The following is a 15288-nucleotide window of genomic DNA, read 5'->3' as shown; positions in this document are numbered from 1 at the left end:
TGCCAGCACCAGGAGAGCCTGGCAGGGTGCACAGTGGCATTGCCCTGCACCCAGAGACTTACTGTGGGGAGGTGGCTTGGACCGTTTCTCCCCCCGTAACCTCTCCTCTCCCTTCCCATCCCAGGCTACCATGAACCACTCTTCCCCTTCTCTCCTCTCCCTATGTCAGCTGCAGGCAGTGTCCCCAGCCCTGCTGCACCTTGCAGAGGAGCTGCTCCTGGATAGAGCTGTCACTCGGCAGTGCTGTCCGCTTGCCAGGAGCTCCTTCCCTCCATCCCAGGAGCCCAGCCCAGCTCAGCTGCACACTTCAAGACCAAGGCACTATAATGGCCCCTCTGGTGGGTCTGGGCAGAGCCCGCAAGCCTCAAACACTGAGAGGAAATGGAAGACATTGCTCAAGAAGTCCTAGTCTGATGCAAACTGCAAAGACTAGCAGCACTAATGTGTCCCACTGAGGGACACTACAGACAAAGCCTCCCCAGGGACTCGTTAGAGAAGAAAACTGCAGGCAGTGATGAAGGGAAGACGAAGACCAAGGAAAGGTGGCCCTGAGGCTTAGGAAACCTTGATGTGTTGAGGTTGGCAATGCCAAGTACAAAGCCACAGGTGGTCATCTCCTAGGCTCTTGGAAGGGGATAAGGAGGCATTGAGACCCTAATGCTCTAAGGATGATGTGCCTCCTCATAGGCATCACTGAGAGAGACAAGAGCCAGAGCCCAGCAGACGAAGCTGTTGGCTCTGTAGAGGGCTTTCATCTTGCAAAAGATCCTTGACCATAACCACCACACACTGTCCTATGCTTTTCCATGTCGACACTTGTTTCCATGTAGGACTTAGGCACCCATACTGTTTCTCATCATGTTGTCATCAGAGAACCTTCGTGCCATGACTGATGTCTCCCCATCTGCCCTCACAAATCTATGAAACACAAAGACACGGGCTGATCCAGACACCCTCTGGGTGATCTCTTGCACCACAGCTCTGCTCTTTGAGAAACATTTCACCTTAGCCCCCATCTCACCACCCACCAATCTGAACTTCATGATATTCTTTCTTTCTCGTGCTCTTTCTTACTAGGAGGAAAAACTCCAGCGCCACTGCAACCACCCCTCAAGCAGTCTCTGCATAGTCCTCTACTGCCCAGAACCTGTACGACACAGGGCCAAAGAAGCCCTCAGCCTGTGCCACACTGCTCCAGAAAGAGCACCGGCAGCACTGAGTCGAGGGCAACAATAACTCCAGTGGTCTGGATGGCTCCCACTGTGCCTAGTGCAGCCCTATAAGGAGCTGGCCTTGCTCCCTGTCAGCATGTCCCACTGGCTCCTATGGTGTCCTCGTAGCACCCAGGCCCTTCTCCTCAGGGTCCCCCCTCAGCTGCTCAAGTCCAACCCTGCCCTGATGGATGCAGGTATTCTGCCCCATGTGCAACACTATCCACTTCTCCTTGCCAACTTCAGGGGGTTTCTGCTGGATGAAGGCTGGAGATTCGCAAGGTCCAGCTGCACTGAAGCTCCATTTTGTCACCTGTTCATGGTTGGGTGCAGATGGCTCACCCTAATGGTGGTGATTCTCATACGGTAACAGTGTGAGGAGTGTCTGCAATCCACAGGCATTAAGGGAGGTACTTGTTTAGTGGAATTTCTGACCTAGGCAGGAATTACCATGAGAACCATCTCTGAAACACCCAATGACACTACAAAGCAACCAAAGCCAGAATCAGAGGAAATGAATGCTGGGCTCTTTGTCTGCTAGGGTATTTGACAGGAAATCACAGAATCACAGAATTTTCTAGGTTGGAAGAGACCTCAAGATCATCGAGTCCAACCTCTGACCTAAGATCATGCAATATGGATCCCTCCAGCAGCTTGCCCCACGATCTCCTCCCATTCCCTAAACACATAAACTGTAACAAATCTCTCCTGTACAGAACCACTGAACTTTTGATGCTGGGAGGCAGCAAGATCCCACCATTTACCTGCCTCCCTCTCCTTCTGTTGAATTTGGTCAGGAGTCCTTTTCTCATTTGTGCCAGCCTCCTGCCACCTTTACTTACTTCCTGTGTGTCAGGTTAGACCATTCATGAGCTTGAAGAGTGATGATAGACCAAGGAGCAGTCATTTGAAACTTAAAGAAGCATAGATTTAGATTAGGTATGAGGAAGAAATTCTTTCCTTACCAGGGTGGTTGCCCAGAGAACCACCTGTGGATGCCCCATCCCAGAAAGAGTTCAAGGCCAGGTTGGAAGGGGTTTTGAGCAAACCGGTCTGGTGGAAGATATCCCTGCCTGTGACAGGGTGTTGGAATTGAATGACCTTCAAGGTCATTCACAGGGGACGAGAGTGACCTAGAAGGGGCGGCAGAGAAGAAGTGCTATAGACTGACCATAACCCCCACAGCCTCTCACAATAATTACTGCACTATTTTCTCATCCTTATCTCAACCCTTGAGCCCTTTTCATCGTATTTTACCCCTGTTCCTCTTTGAGGAGGGGGAGTGAGAGAGCAGTTGTGGTGGAGCTCAGCTGCCCACCTGAGTAAAACCACCACAGAGGCTCAGGGGAGACCTTGTTGCTCTCACAACTCCCTCCTAAGAGGTTGCAGCAGGGTGAGGGTAGGTCTTTCTCCCAAGCAAGAAGCAACCGCAGAAGAGGAAATGGCTTCAGGTTTCACCAGGGGAGGTTTGGGGTGGGTATGAGGAAAAAATTCTTCCCCAAAAGGGTTGTTGGGCCTTGAAAGAGGCTGCCCAGGGAAGGAGTTGAGTCACCGTCCCTGTGGCTATGCAAAAGACGTGTAGATGTGGTGCTTGGGACGTGGTGTAGGGGTAGACTAGGCAGGGCTGGGTTAGCGCTTGGACTTGATGACCTCAGAGGTCTTTTCCAGCCTCAGTGATTTGACGATTCTATGGTAATAAGCAGAAGTGCTGAGACACAGAGCTGACCAAGCAAAGATAGAGCCATGGACAAGGCACAGACCATGAGAAACAATGAAAACTAAGATAAGCTTGACTAGAGTCACTCAAGCTCCACCTAAAAGATAGAAAATAATATAAGTTGGCCTAAGAGAGAGGGGATGTTAGGGAAGATACCACTGTCAGGGGAGATACCATCCTGAGGGAATACAACATCCTTAGGACCTCCTGATTCGTGGGACCAGTCGACGGGCTGAGCCTCTCTTCCCCCCCATTCGGCCCCCCTAGGGTGAGATTTGAACACTTGGTTATAAATCTCTCCAGAGTCTTTGTGCCTTTTAACACGTTAATTTCCAGGCTGCGCACCTGTGCCACCTGTGTCACCTGTGTATTTCATGCATGCTAGCTTGCTTTTGCAGACAGTCACTCTCGTCGGCAATCCAAAGAACCTGTGTACCTGTTGCTGTAATAAATTGCACTTGATTTCATTGTTCCTAGTCATGATAGTTCTCATCAAAAGCGTAAGGGTGGTTATACGTTGGTTCTACGTTGGTTATACAGTGGTTAAATGAGTAAGGGTGGTTATATGTTACTGGTGAATCCGTAACTGCAGTAGTTCAGTGCTCATAATCCAACCAGACCCTTAACGGTTAATCCATTATTGGTGAATCCGAGCAGACCCCTAACGGTTAATGCGTTATTAGTGAATCTGTGATTGTGACAGTTCAGTACCCTGAATCTGAGCTGGCCCATAACAGTTAATCGGCTACACCCCTTAATGTGACACATAGAAGCACCTTTCTGCAGTACCCAAGCATACAAACACCACCCTGGAATGCCCAGGCAACTCTTTGGGACTCCTAAAAATGCCCCTGGGACATCCTAGAATCTCCCATGGTGTCCCAAGCATGTTTCTGGACCACCCAAAGAACATTCCAATACACTTTCCAGGTCCCTGAAGGCCCCAGGTATTTCCCTGCACTAACAAAGCATTACTGCTGGGCACCCAAGCATGAACGTTTTCAGGACCCAAACAGTCCACAGGAGTGGAAAAGCATTTCCAAGGGCACACAGGCATCTCCTTTGGGCACAGAATGGCCTGAGGCACATAATCATCTCTCGGGAGCACACAAGAATATCTTTCAAGCACCCAGGAATTTCCCTCCAGCAATGAAGCACCTCTCTGGAGAAACCATACATCGACCTGGGTCAGCCAAACATCTCCCTTGGTACACAAGCATCTCCCTGGGGAATCCAAGCTCCTTCCTGGAGGAGTCACGGAGCTTCTTGGGGTATACAAGCATTTTCCCACGGCACACAAGCACTGCAAGTGGCACCTAAGCACCTCCCTAGAGGCTGCCAGCACCTGCCTCTGGATCACAAGCTCCTCCCAGGAGAACTCAGACTTCTCACAGGTACATCCAAGCAACTTCCTAAGGCAATCAAGAGCACAACTGGAGCCCTCCAGCAACTCCTTGGAGAACACTAATGGCTCTCTGCAGTACCCAGGCAACTCCTTGGGCACCCAAGTGACCCCTTGCAATTGGGCAGTTTCCTAGAGATTCCAAGGGTATTTCCAAGGTATATAAGCTTCTCCCCAGGGCACATAAGTTCAGGTTAGATGACCACATTAGCTGACTTCAAAACCAGGTTAGATGAGGCCCTGAGCAACCTGTTAAAGTGTGTGGCTTCCTTGTCTGTGGCAGGGGGGTTGGAACTTTATGATACTCCTTTCCCACCTCGGCCATTCTAGGGCTCTATGATTGCACGAGAAGTATATCTCTGGGGCAAAAGAAAAACCTCCCTGTAGAACACAAACTTACCCCCTAGTCACACAAGATTCTCCCCCAGGCAACCAAGCATCTCCCTGCAGCACAGAAGCACCTGTCTGGAACACTCAAGCACCTCATTGGAGTACCCAAGAATCTCCCAACCACGCTCCTACATCTGAGTGGAGAACCCAAGCACCTCCCCAGGGCTCCAAAACACCACCTGGGGCACACAGGTATCTCATTGGAGATGGGAAGCACCTCCCTTGGAACCCCAGAGCTTCTGTGGGGTACAGGAGCCCCTCCCTGGGTCATTCAAGTATGTCCATGGGGCACCCAGTCATCTGCCCAGGGGACGCAAGTATGTTCCTGGAGGATCAATATGTCTCCTATTAGCACTCAAGCCTCTCACTCTGGATGCAATGAAGAATTCTCCCACACCACAAAAACATCTCATTGGAGAAGTTAGGAATCTACATAGAGCACCGAATCATCTCCCTATGGCAGACAAGTACATCCTTCAAGGATCTCTCCTGTTCATCCCAGCACCTCTTTGCATTACCCAAAAGCATCTCCCCTTCGAAAAGAAGCATCTCCTTGGAGGACCCAAGCACCTCCCTGGGAAACAGTAGCATCAACTGTGGGTGCCCAACTGCCTAAAAGCGGCACCCAAGAACATCCTTGTAGCACCCAAGCATCTCCCTAAGGCAAACCAACATTTGATTCCGGGAGAAACCATCCATTTCCCCGGGACAGCCAAACACCTCCCTGGGCAATGCAGTCACCTCCCTTGATGACCAAGGATCGCCCTGGTGTACCCAAGCATTTTCCCAGGGCATACTAGCATCTCCTCAGGGCATCCAAGCACCTCCCAGGAGCACACAGTCTTCTCCTGAAGGCACAAAAGAACATTCCAAGAGCACCCAAGCATGAATTTGGAGCTAGAAAGTGTAACACAAGGGCAGCCAGGCGTGTCCCTGGAGTATCCAGGCATCTCCTTTGTGCACCGTAGCATCTCCTCAAGGGACACAAGCAGCTCCAGGGGCAACCAGGCATCTTTCTAGAGACCCACAGTGCTTCCCTGTGTTCCACAAGCACCTCCCAGGGGGACACAAGCTTGTTCCAGAAAGGCAGTGCTTCTCACCTGAGGAAACATACATCTCCCTGAAGCATCCAAGCATTGTTCTTGAGCACTCAGCAATCTTGTTGGAGCACCCAAGCATCGCAATGGGGCAAAAAAGCACCTGCCCAGGGAACTCAACAACACTCTTGGAGCACTCAACAACATTCTTGGAGAACTCAGGACCCTCCCTGGAGGAGACAAACTGCTCTCTGCAGTACTCAAGCACATATCGGGGCACTCAAGTATCTCCCAGGAGAATAGGAGCATCTTCCTAGATAGCCCAAGGATATTCCCAGAGCACACAAGCACCTCCCTCCCCAGGGCACATAAGCATACCCCTGTTGCACCTAAGGTTCTCCTTTGGTCATTCAGACATCTCCATGGAGGTTCTAAGCATCTTGGAGGAACACGCAAGCTCCTCCCTGGGAACACCACTCATCTTTATGGACGTGCCAAGCATCTCCCCAAGGAATACAACACCTTCCTGGAGCACCCAACTGTCTTGCTCAGGGCAAGCAAGCACCTCCCTTGACACTAAGACATATCCCTGGAGAACCCATGCCTCTTCCCAGAGCAACCAAGGATCTCCCCAAGATACCCAAGCATCTTCCCAGGACATTCAAAAACTTTTATATCACTGCTTGGGCTGAAAGTCTGCAACACCATTTCTGCAGCAAACACTTGGTTCCCATTCTGCTGTGGGGGCTGCTCAAAGCCAGCCCCTGCTCCAACAGCTGCTGAGCTCCAGCCCCTGCTCAGGCTGCAGCGGGACTCTGGCCCTGCTCAGCCTCAGACACCGCTTCAGCCCCTGCTCCACCACACACTCACCTCCCTGTCCTGTCCTGCTCTGCCCTCTGCTGCTGCCTGCTGCCAGGGGCTTCCATCCCCACTGGGGCCTGCCCGCACCCCTGGCCATTTATCCCAACTGGGCTGCCATGTCATGGCCCCACTGTGACACATGGCTGACCCAGCCACCACTGCCCTCCTGCCTATTGTGACACCTGGCTGACACAGCCACCACTGCCCCTCTGACTACTGGGACATCTCGATCACACTGCCACCTCTGCCCTCCTGCCCGCTGGGGCACCACTCAGTACCTATTTCTTTGGACTCAGAGGTTTGTCAGTGACACTTACATTTAAGAGAATTTGACAGATTCACCCCCAGAAACAAATATTTCTGGCAAATTCCGTAAAGCTCACCGGTAATGAATACAAAATATTTCTGAAGTTTTAAACATAAGTGGTGGTTTTATTTCTTTGTATTTTTCTTGCCCACATTTAGCAAGTTTTTTCTTTTCTTCTGGAAGTTTGAAGTTACACACAAATACTTTCCTCTTCCTCTAGCTTGGGAAGTTCTCTTCTAGAAAGATATTCTATTTCTAGCTGCTTTCTCTACTCTTCTGTTAAAAAGAATCCTCATGGTCTGTGCCTTGTCCATGTCTCTATCTTTGCTTGGTCAGCTCTGTGTCTCAGCACTTCTGCTTATTATCATAGAATCATCAAATCATTGAGGCTGGAAAAGACCTCTGAGGTCATCAAGTCCAAGCACTAACCCAGCCCTGCCTAGTCTACCCCTAAACCACGTCCCAAGCACCACATCTACACGACTTTTGCATAGCCACAGGGACGGTGACTCAACTCCTTCCCTGGGCAGCCTCTTTCAAGGCCCAACAACCCTTTTGGGGAAGAATTTTTTCCTCATACCCACCCCAAACCTCCCCTGGTGAAACCTGAAGCCATTTCCTCTTCTGCGGTTGCTTCTTGCTTGGGAGAAAGACCTACCCCCACCCTGCTGCAACCTCTTAGGAGGGAGTTGTGAGAGCAAGAAGGTCTCCCCTGAGCCTCTGTGGTGGTTTTACTCAGGTGGGCAGCTGAGCTCCACCACAACCGCTCTCTCGCTCCTCCTCCTCAAAGAGGAACAGGGGGGAAATACAATGCAAGGGCTCAAGGGTTGGGATAAGGATCAGAATATAGTGCAGTAATTATTATGACAGGCAAAACAGACTCAGCATAGGGAGATAGTAGGATTTATTGCCTATTACTAACAAGCTAGAGAAGCGAGAAACAAAGGAAAGAAACCAAAAGCACCTTCCCCCCCATCCATCTTCTCCCACCTCCTCCCCGCGAGTGGCGTAGGGGAATGGGGGAATGGGGGTTATGGTCACTCTATAGCGCTTCTGCTCCGCCGCCCCTTCTGGATCTCTCTCGTCCCCTGTGCTGTGGGGTCCCTCCCACAGGATGCAGTCCTTACTGGACTGATCCGGCGTGGGCTTTCCACAGGCAGCAGCTCTTCAAGAACTGCTCCAGATATGGGTCCGTATCACGGGGTCCATTCCTCAGGAGAAAACCGCTCCAACCTGGGTCCCCCACGGGCAACAGCTCCTGCCAGATCACCTGCTCCTGTATGGTCTCCTCTCCACGGGCTACAGGTCCAGCCCAGAATCTGCTCCAGCAGGGGTCTTCCACAGGCCGCAGCCTCCATTGGTGCAGGTCCACCTGGTCCACCGTGGTCTCCTCCGCGGGCTACAGGATGGAACCCTGCTCCACTGTGGTACTCCATGGGCTGCAGGGGGACAGCCTGCTTCACCATGGTCCTCACCACAGGCAACAGGGGACTTCTGCTCAGGCACCTGGAGCACCTCTCCCCCTCCTTCTTCACTGACCTTGGCTGTTCAAGGCTGTTCATCACTCCTCTCACTCTCTCAGCTGCTATGTGGCACAGCGTTCTTTTTTCCTGTCTTAACTATGCTCTCACAGAGGCGCAAAACAACATCGCTTATTGACTCAGCTCTGGTCAGCAGTAGGGCACTTACCTAACATGGGGCAGCTTCTAGATTCTTCTCACAGAAGCCACCACTAAGGCCCCCTGCTATCAAAACCTTGCCACATAAACCCACTACGGCCTCGCTTTCTCCAGCCTAAACAACCCCAAGCCAAACTGCTAAGGGCCTTGTTGGCCACCTGAGCACATTCGTGTGTCATAATCATATTGTTAATTTATTTGCTACCCATTCTCACCCTTATTTCCATTTAAAACTCTTCAATCAGACAGCGTTGTGTGAGTCAGCATCCCCGCATTCTGTCACTTTCCTTATCAGTTGGCACAACTGACCAGGTCTGGCTCCCATTATGGCCTCCCTTATCAGCATCCCTTGGTGCACAGGAAAAGGTCCTTGACCAGATACCATGGAAGGAGCAGAGTCTCTGCTTCTGCATGCCCTTACACAAAACCTCCAGGAGGGTTTGGGAGCTCCTTGATGACATCTGGCTGACACAATTGACTGAGGAGCCACTGAGGCGAGCTGACCTGCAGGACCTCATACTTAGAACTCAACAGGAAGTGCTCAGGGATTTTAAGGAGGTGAGAAGGTAGAGTTGAGGATGCTAAGAGAGGGGACCAAGGCAATGCAGAGGACTTGAGGTGAGCAGACTTGGGCCTCTCACTGGCTGAGGGACCTGCTTGGAGGATTTGTTTGGGATAAGTTCCTGCAGAGAGGAGTGCTGCAGGGAGTCAGTTGACGTTTGAGCATCTACTGATAGAATGGATTGCGTTGGAAGGGACCTTCAAGGTCATTCAATTCCAACACCCTGTCACAGGCAGGGAGACCTTCCACCAGACCGGTTTGCTCAAAACCCCTTCCAACCTGGCCTTGAGCTCTTTCTGGGATGGGGCACCCATAGGTGGTTCTCTGGGCAACCACCCTGGTAAGGAAAGAATTTCTTCCTCATACCTAATCTAAATCTATGCTTCTTATAGTTTCAAATGACTGCTCCTTGGTCTATCACCACTCTTCAAGCTCATGAATGATCTAACCTGACACACAGGAAGTAAGTAAAGGTGGCAGGAGGCTGGCACAAATAAGAAAGGGACTCCTGACCAAATTCAACAGAAGGAGAGGGAGGCAGGTAAATGGTGGGAGCTTGCTGCCTCCCCGCATCAAAAGTTCAGTGATTCTGTACAGGAGAGATTTGTTACAGTTTATGTGTTTAGGGAATGGGAGGAGATCGTGGGGCAAGCTCCTGGCTAGACAGAGGGTCCAGGTCCAGCTGCTGGAGGGATCCATATTGCATGATTTCCTGTCAAATACCCTAGCAGACAAAGAGCCCAGCATTCATTTGCTCTGATTCTGGCTTTGGTTGCTTTGTAGTGTCATTGGGTGTTTCAGAGATGGTTCTCATGGTAATTCCTGCCTAGGTCAGAAATTCCACTAAACAAATACCTCCCTTAATGCCTGTGGATTGCAGACACTCCTCACACTGTTACCGTATGACAATCACCACCATTAGGGTGAGCCATCTGCACCCAACCATGAACAGGTGACAAAATGGAGCTTCAGTGCAGCTGGACCTTGCGAATCTCCAGCCTTCATCCAGCAGAAACCCCCTGAAGTTGGCAAGGAGAAGTGGATAGTGTTGCACATGGGGCAGAATACCTGCATCCATCAGGGCAGGGTTGGACATGAGCAGCTGAGGGGGGACCCTGAGGAGAAGGGCCTGGGTGCTACGAGGACACCATAGGAGCCAGTGGGACATGCTGACAGGGAGCAAGGCCAGCTCCTTATAGGGCTGCACTAGGCACAGTGGGAGCCATCCAGACCACTGGAGTTATTGTTGCCCTCGACTCAGTGCTGCCGGTGCTCTTTCTGGAGCAGTGTGGCACAGGCTGAGGGCTTCTTTGGCCCTGTGTCGTACAGGTTCTGGGCAGTAGAGGACTATGCAGAGACTGCTTGAGGGGTGGTTGCAGTGGCGCTGGAGTTTTTCCTCCTAGTAAGAAAGAGCACGAGAAAGAAAGAATATCATGAAGTTCAGATTGGTGGGTGGTGAGATGGGGGCTAAGGTGAAATGTTTCTCAAAGAGCAGAGCTGTGGTGCAAGAGATCACCCAGAGGGTGTCTGGATCAGCCCGTGTCTTTGTGTTTCATAGATTTGTGAGGGCAGATGGGGAGACATCAGTCATGGCACGAAGGTTCTCTGATGACAACATGATGAGAAACAGTATGGGTGCCTAAGTCCTACATGGAAACAAGTGTCGACATGGAAAAGCATAGGACAGTGTGTGGTGGTTATGGTCAAGGATCTTTTGCAAGATGAAAGCCCTCTACAGAGCCAACAGCTTCGTCTGCTGGGCTCTGACTCTTGTCTCTCTCAGTGATGCCTATGAGGAGGCACGTCATCCTTAGAGCATTAGGGTCTCAATGCCTCCTTATCCCCTTCCAAGAGCCTAGGAGATGACCACCTGTGGCTTTGTACTTGGCATTGTCAAAGAAACCTTGACACATCAAGGTTTCCTAAGCCTCAGGGCCACCTTTCCTTGGCCTTCATCTCCCCTTCATCACTGCCTGCAGTTTTCTTCTCTAACGAGTCCCTGGGGAGGCTTTGTCTGTAATGTCCCTCAGTGGGACGCATTAGTGCTGCTAGTCTTTGCAGTTTGCATCAGACTAAGACTTCTTGAGCAATGTCTTCCATTTCCTCTCAGTGTCTGAGGCTCGCGGGCTCTGCCCCGAACCACCAGAGGGGCCATTATAGTGCCTTGGTCTTGAAGTGCGCTGCTGAGCTGGGCTGGGCTCCTGGGATGGAGGGAAGGAGCTCCTGGCAAGCGGACAGCACTGTAGAGAGGCAGCTCTACCCAGGAGCAGCTCCTCTGCAAGGTGCAGCAGGGCTGGGGACACTGCCTGCAGCTGACATAGGGAGAGGAGAGAAGGGGAAGAGTGGTTCATGGTAGCCTGGGATCAGAAGGTAGAGGAGAGGTTACAGGAGGAGTAATCTTCCCAGCCACCTCCCCATGGTAAGACTCTGGGTGCAGGGCAATGCCTCTGCTCACCCTGCCAGGCTCTCCTGGAGCTGGCACAGCCCTCAGCTGATGGGAGCTGTCAGGAGGACACTTGGTGTTGGAGTTGAAGGGCATGAAGGGCTTGTGTGCTGCAGGGCCAGTGTGCCTGCGCCTGAGGGCTCCCTTCTTTTGGGGCCAGTTTCAGGCTCTGAAGCTAGGGGTCCAGGCAGGTGTGCCCAGGGCTGTGGTGTAGAGCAGGGTTCCTGCTGTGCTTTGGGGGACTGTGTGCCAGGGAAAGGCCACTGCTGCCTCCCAGGCTCAGCACTCAGCCTGCCTGTGGAGCTGCCCAGGGCCTGTGGGGAGAAGCTGTGAATGGAAGGAACCCCTCAGGCAGACCAGGGCAGGGTAAGGCAGGGCAGGGCAGGGTAGGGTCCTGTCGATGCCCAGAGGCTGCTGCCTGGGCAGGCTGCTCGCAGCCCCATACCACGCCAAGCTGAAGCAGAACTGCCATACCGCCCACTGCCAGCAGAATTGCAAGGCAACAGCTACCTGATGGCAATGCAGTTTTTACATGCCTTCTATTCTCCTGCCCATGTGCTGGAGCAGTCTGATGGTAATGGAGAAATAACATCAGTATTAGACACTAAGGCTTCTTGAGCATTGCTGCATGTCCATGAGGCAGCTCACAAAATCCCTTCATATGCCTCAGCCTACAGACAGTACCAACATCACCTTTGTTGTTTCTTGAGGAATTATTTGACCTTCTCCTCATGGCCTGACATTGGGGAGATGTCACTGGCCAGTGGACCTCTCTGATCAGTCCAGATTCCTTTACCTGTTGCTGTAGACCAGGACTGACTGCTGCAGAGCCCATAGCAGACCCCTCTGCTTGTTGCGGCAACCTCAGAACACCAACCAGAGGTAAGCCAAGCAGCTGCAGAAAGCTCTTCCTGAAATGAATGAGGCAGTATGTTTTTGTGTGGCGTTTGTTGAGACATGAAACGGATTTTAGTCAAAGTCCTTAAATTTTGCACTGTCATTTCTTCTTTTGGACAGGCTCCCTTGCTCAGAGGCAGTAAATGTGTAACAGCAGCTCCATCACCGAGTTTCTCCTCCTGGCATTTGCAGACATACGGGAGCTGCAGCTCTTACAATTCTGGGTCTTCCTGGGCATCTATCTGGCTGCCCTCCTAGGCAATGGCCTCATCCTCACCGCTGTAGCCTGTGACCACCGCCTCCACACCCCCATGTACTTCTTCCTCCTCAACCTTGCCCTCCTCGACCTGGGAGGCATCTCCGCATCTGTTCTTAAAGCCATGGACAATTTTCTCTGGGGCAAGAGGACCATTTCCTATGCAGGATGTGCTGCACAGGTCTTTCTCGTATTCTTTTTCTATTCATCAGAGATTTCCCTTCTCACCATCATGGCCTATGACCGCTACATTGCCATCTGCAAGCCCCTGCACTATGGGACCTTCCTGAGCAGCAGAGCCTGTGCCACTATGGCAGCAGGTGCCTGGGGCAGTGGCCTTCTTCACGCCGTGCTGCACACTGCCAATACATTTTCATTACCCCTTGGCCGTGGCAATGCCCTGCACCAGTTCTTGTGTGAAATCCCCCAGATCCTCAAGCTCTCCTGCTCAGACTCCTACCTAAGGGAAGTTCGAATGACTACTGTCAGTGCTTTTCTTGTGTGTGGGTGCTTTGCTTTTGTGGCTCTGTCCTATGTGCAGATCTTCAGGGCCGTGCTGAGGATCCCCTCCCAGCAGGGACGGCACAAAGCCTTTTCCACGTGCCTCCCTCACCTGGCCGTGGTCTCTCTGAATGTCAGCACAGTCATATTTGCCCACCTGAAGCCCCCCTCCATCTCCTCTCCTTCCCTCGATCTTGTTCTGGCTTTTCTGTATTTGGTGGTGCCTCCAGCGTTGAACCCCCTCATCTACAGCATGAGGAACCAGGAGCTCAAGGATGCCGTGCGGAAAATTAAGACTGTGTATATTTCATAGGTCATATCTCTCTGACTGTTTTTTCACAAATGACTCAAAAGGCTACTCTTGCTACTCCTTGGTTTGCAGCCAAGCCTGACCTCTGTTTTTGTGTTGTTGTGTTCTTCTTGTGTTTTCTATGATCTTATGCTGAATGTTTTCTCCCAGTTTTGTTCTTAGAATATTAGACCACAAAGAAATTCTTCATTTTGCTTTTGTATTTAAACAAGTTAAACTGCCTTTTGGTCTTATATCCTTCCTCTGAGACATTTTCTTGTTCTGCACAGGCAGTGTCTGTGTGCAGAGGTGGTGGTGGGGAAAGAGTCAGGCCCAGCAGCACGGCCAGGGAGCACCTGGTCCATGCAGAGCTGCTCTCTTGCCACTGCCACCCTCTCCTTCTGAGCCCTGCTGGTGGTGTAAGGCCTGGCTGCTCCTGGAGCTTGGTGCCAGTGCTGCTGTGTGGCTATGCTGGGACTGCAAGCAGGGCCAGGCAGTGGGCACTTGGGTGACACAGCTGGCCTCCACAACAGCATTTCCATCCTAAAAGGGCCACAACTGAAAGCTCACGTCCACTTTCAGAGCTGCTGTCAGATCCAAACGTGCCCAAGGAAGAAAATCCAAAGAGGCTCCTCGCTCTGCCAGGCCGGGCATCTCTGAGTCCCCCAGGGCCACAGAAGAGCCACTGTGGGAGGCGGTCAGTGGCAGGGCCCCCACCAGCTGGCTCTGCCCCTCACCCTGTCCAGCATGGCCCTGCAGAGAGCTCCCCCTGCCCCGGGCACCACAACCCCCTCGTTCTGCAGAACAGCACCACCAGCTGGGTTGTGGGGAGCATGGCAAAAGGCTGCAGCAATGGCTGGACAGCCCAGCACAGATGTGCTCACCTGAGAGAGGTTCCCTGGGAGATGGGATGTCCCGGGAGAAGAGAAGGGCCTTCTCCACGTGCAGGGGAGACACGGAAACAGAAACCCTTTGCTGCTGCTGCCAGTAGGCAATTCACATGTTCATGGTGAGAGGTACAGGAGCAAACACAAAGGCCATCTGCTATCTCTAGGGGGGTCATGAAAGGCAGTGGGCAGACAGCGTCTTCAGGTCCCTTCCTTCTAGCGGAACAGCTATGGAGCAACTGCCTGAATAGCAAAGAATAGTTCAGGGGGATGTCACCTTCAAAGACCATCTAGTCCAAAATACAAGACCTGAATGCAGCTCTGAGATGTGCTTCCTTGAACCCGTGAGCTCCCTGTGCCCTTTCTTCATGCCTTGGGACATCTCAGAAGAGGGCAGAGCAGGGCAATGCACCGCAGGGCTGAAGTGTCTCCCAGCCTCTGGCAGTGGCTGCAGGAGCCAGAGGGACACTGCAAGTACTGCAGTGCGCTGCCTGTGTGTGCAAGGCAGGTACTCGTGTATCTGAAAACCGTGTGTATGAGCAGTGCACGAGGCCAGCTCAGATGTGGGCATCTTACAGAGCCCTGACATTTCTCTGGCTGGGTCTCTAGAAACAGCCCCCAGTGTTCCTGTGAGATTTCTCTCACGCTCCTTGCACAGGTTCATTGCAAGTACCCCTCTGCCATTTCACACTACCCTGCCTTTCAGGACGAGTGCTGACAGCCAACTGGTGGCTGTTGGTGACAGACAGCATGGCTTCACTAAAGACAGATGGTGGATGTCAAATCCGGTGGCCTTCCATGATGGGCTTATAGCATTGGTGCTACAACATTTGTCAGTGACATGGACAG

General features: G+C 52.0%; 1 protein-coding gene across 1 annotated transcript; it reads left to right on the top strand.

Moving 5' to 3' along the window:
* Positions 1–12649: 12649 nt before the first annotated feature.
* Positions 12650–13576, top strand: LOC311425408 (olfactory receptor 14C36-like; the record flags this gene model as incomplete). Its single annotated transcript, XM_084501275.1, has 1 exon — positions 12650–13576. One exon carries the CDS (start codon positions 12650–12652, stop codon positions 13574–13576), a length of 927 nt encoding a protein of 308 aa, XP_084357401.1.
* Between the last annotated feature and the right edge of the window lie 1712 nt (positions 13577–15288).

Source organism: Aythya ferina (genome assembly GCF_964211825.1).
Source record: "Aythya ferina genome assembly, chromosome: 30".
Classification (NCBI taxonomy): Eukaryota; Metazoa; Chordata; class Aves; order Anseriformes; family Anatidae; genus Aythya; species Aythya ferina.
Note: the sequence above shows the minus strand (reverse complement) of the source record. Positions and strands in the feature narration are given on the sequence as shown.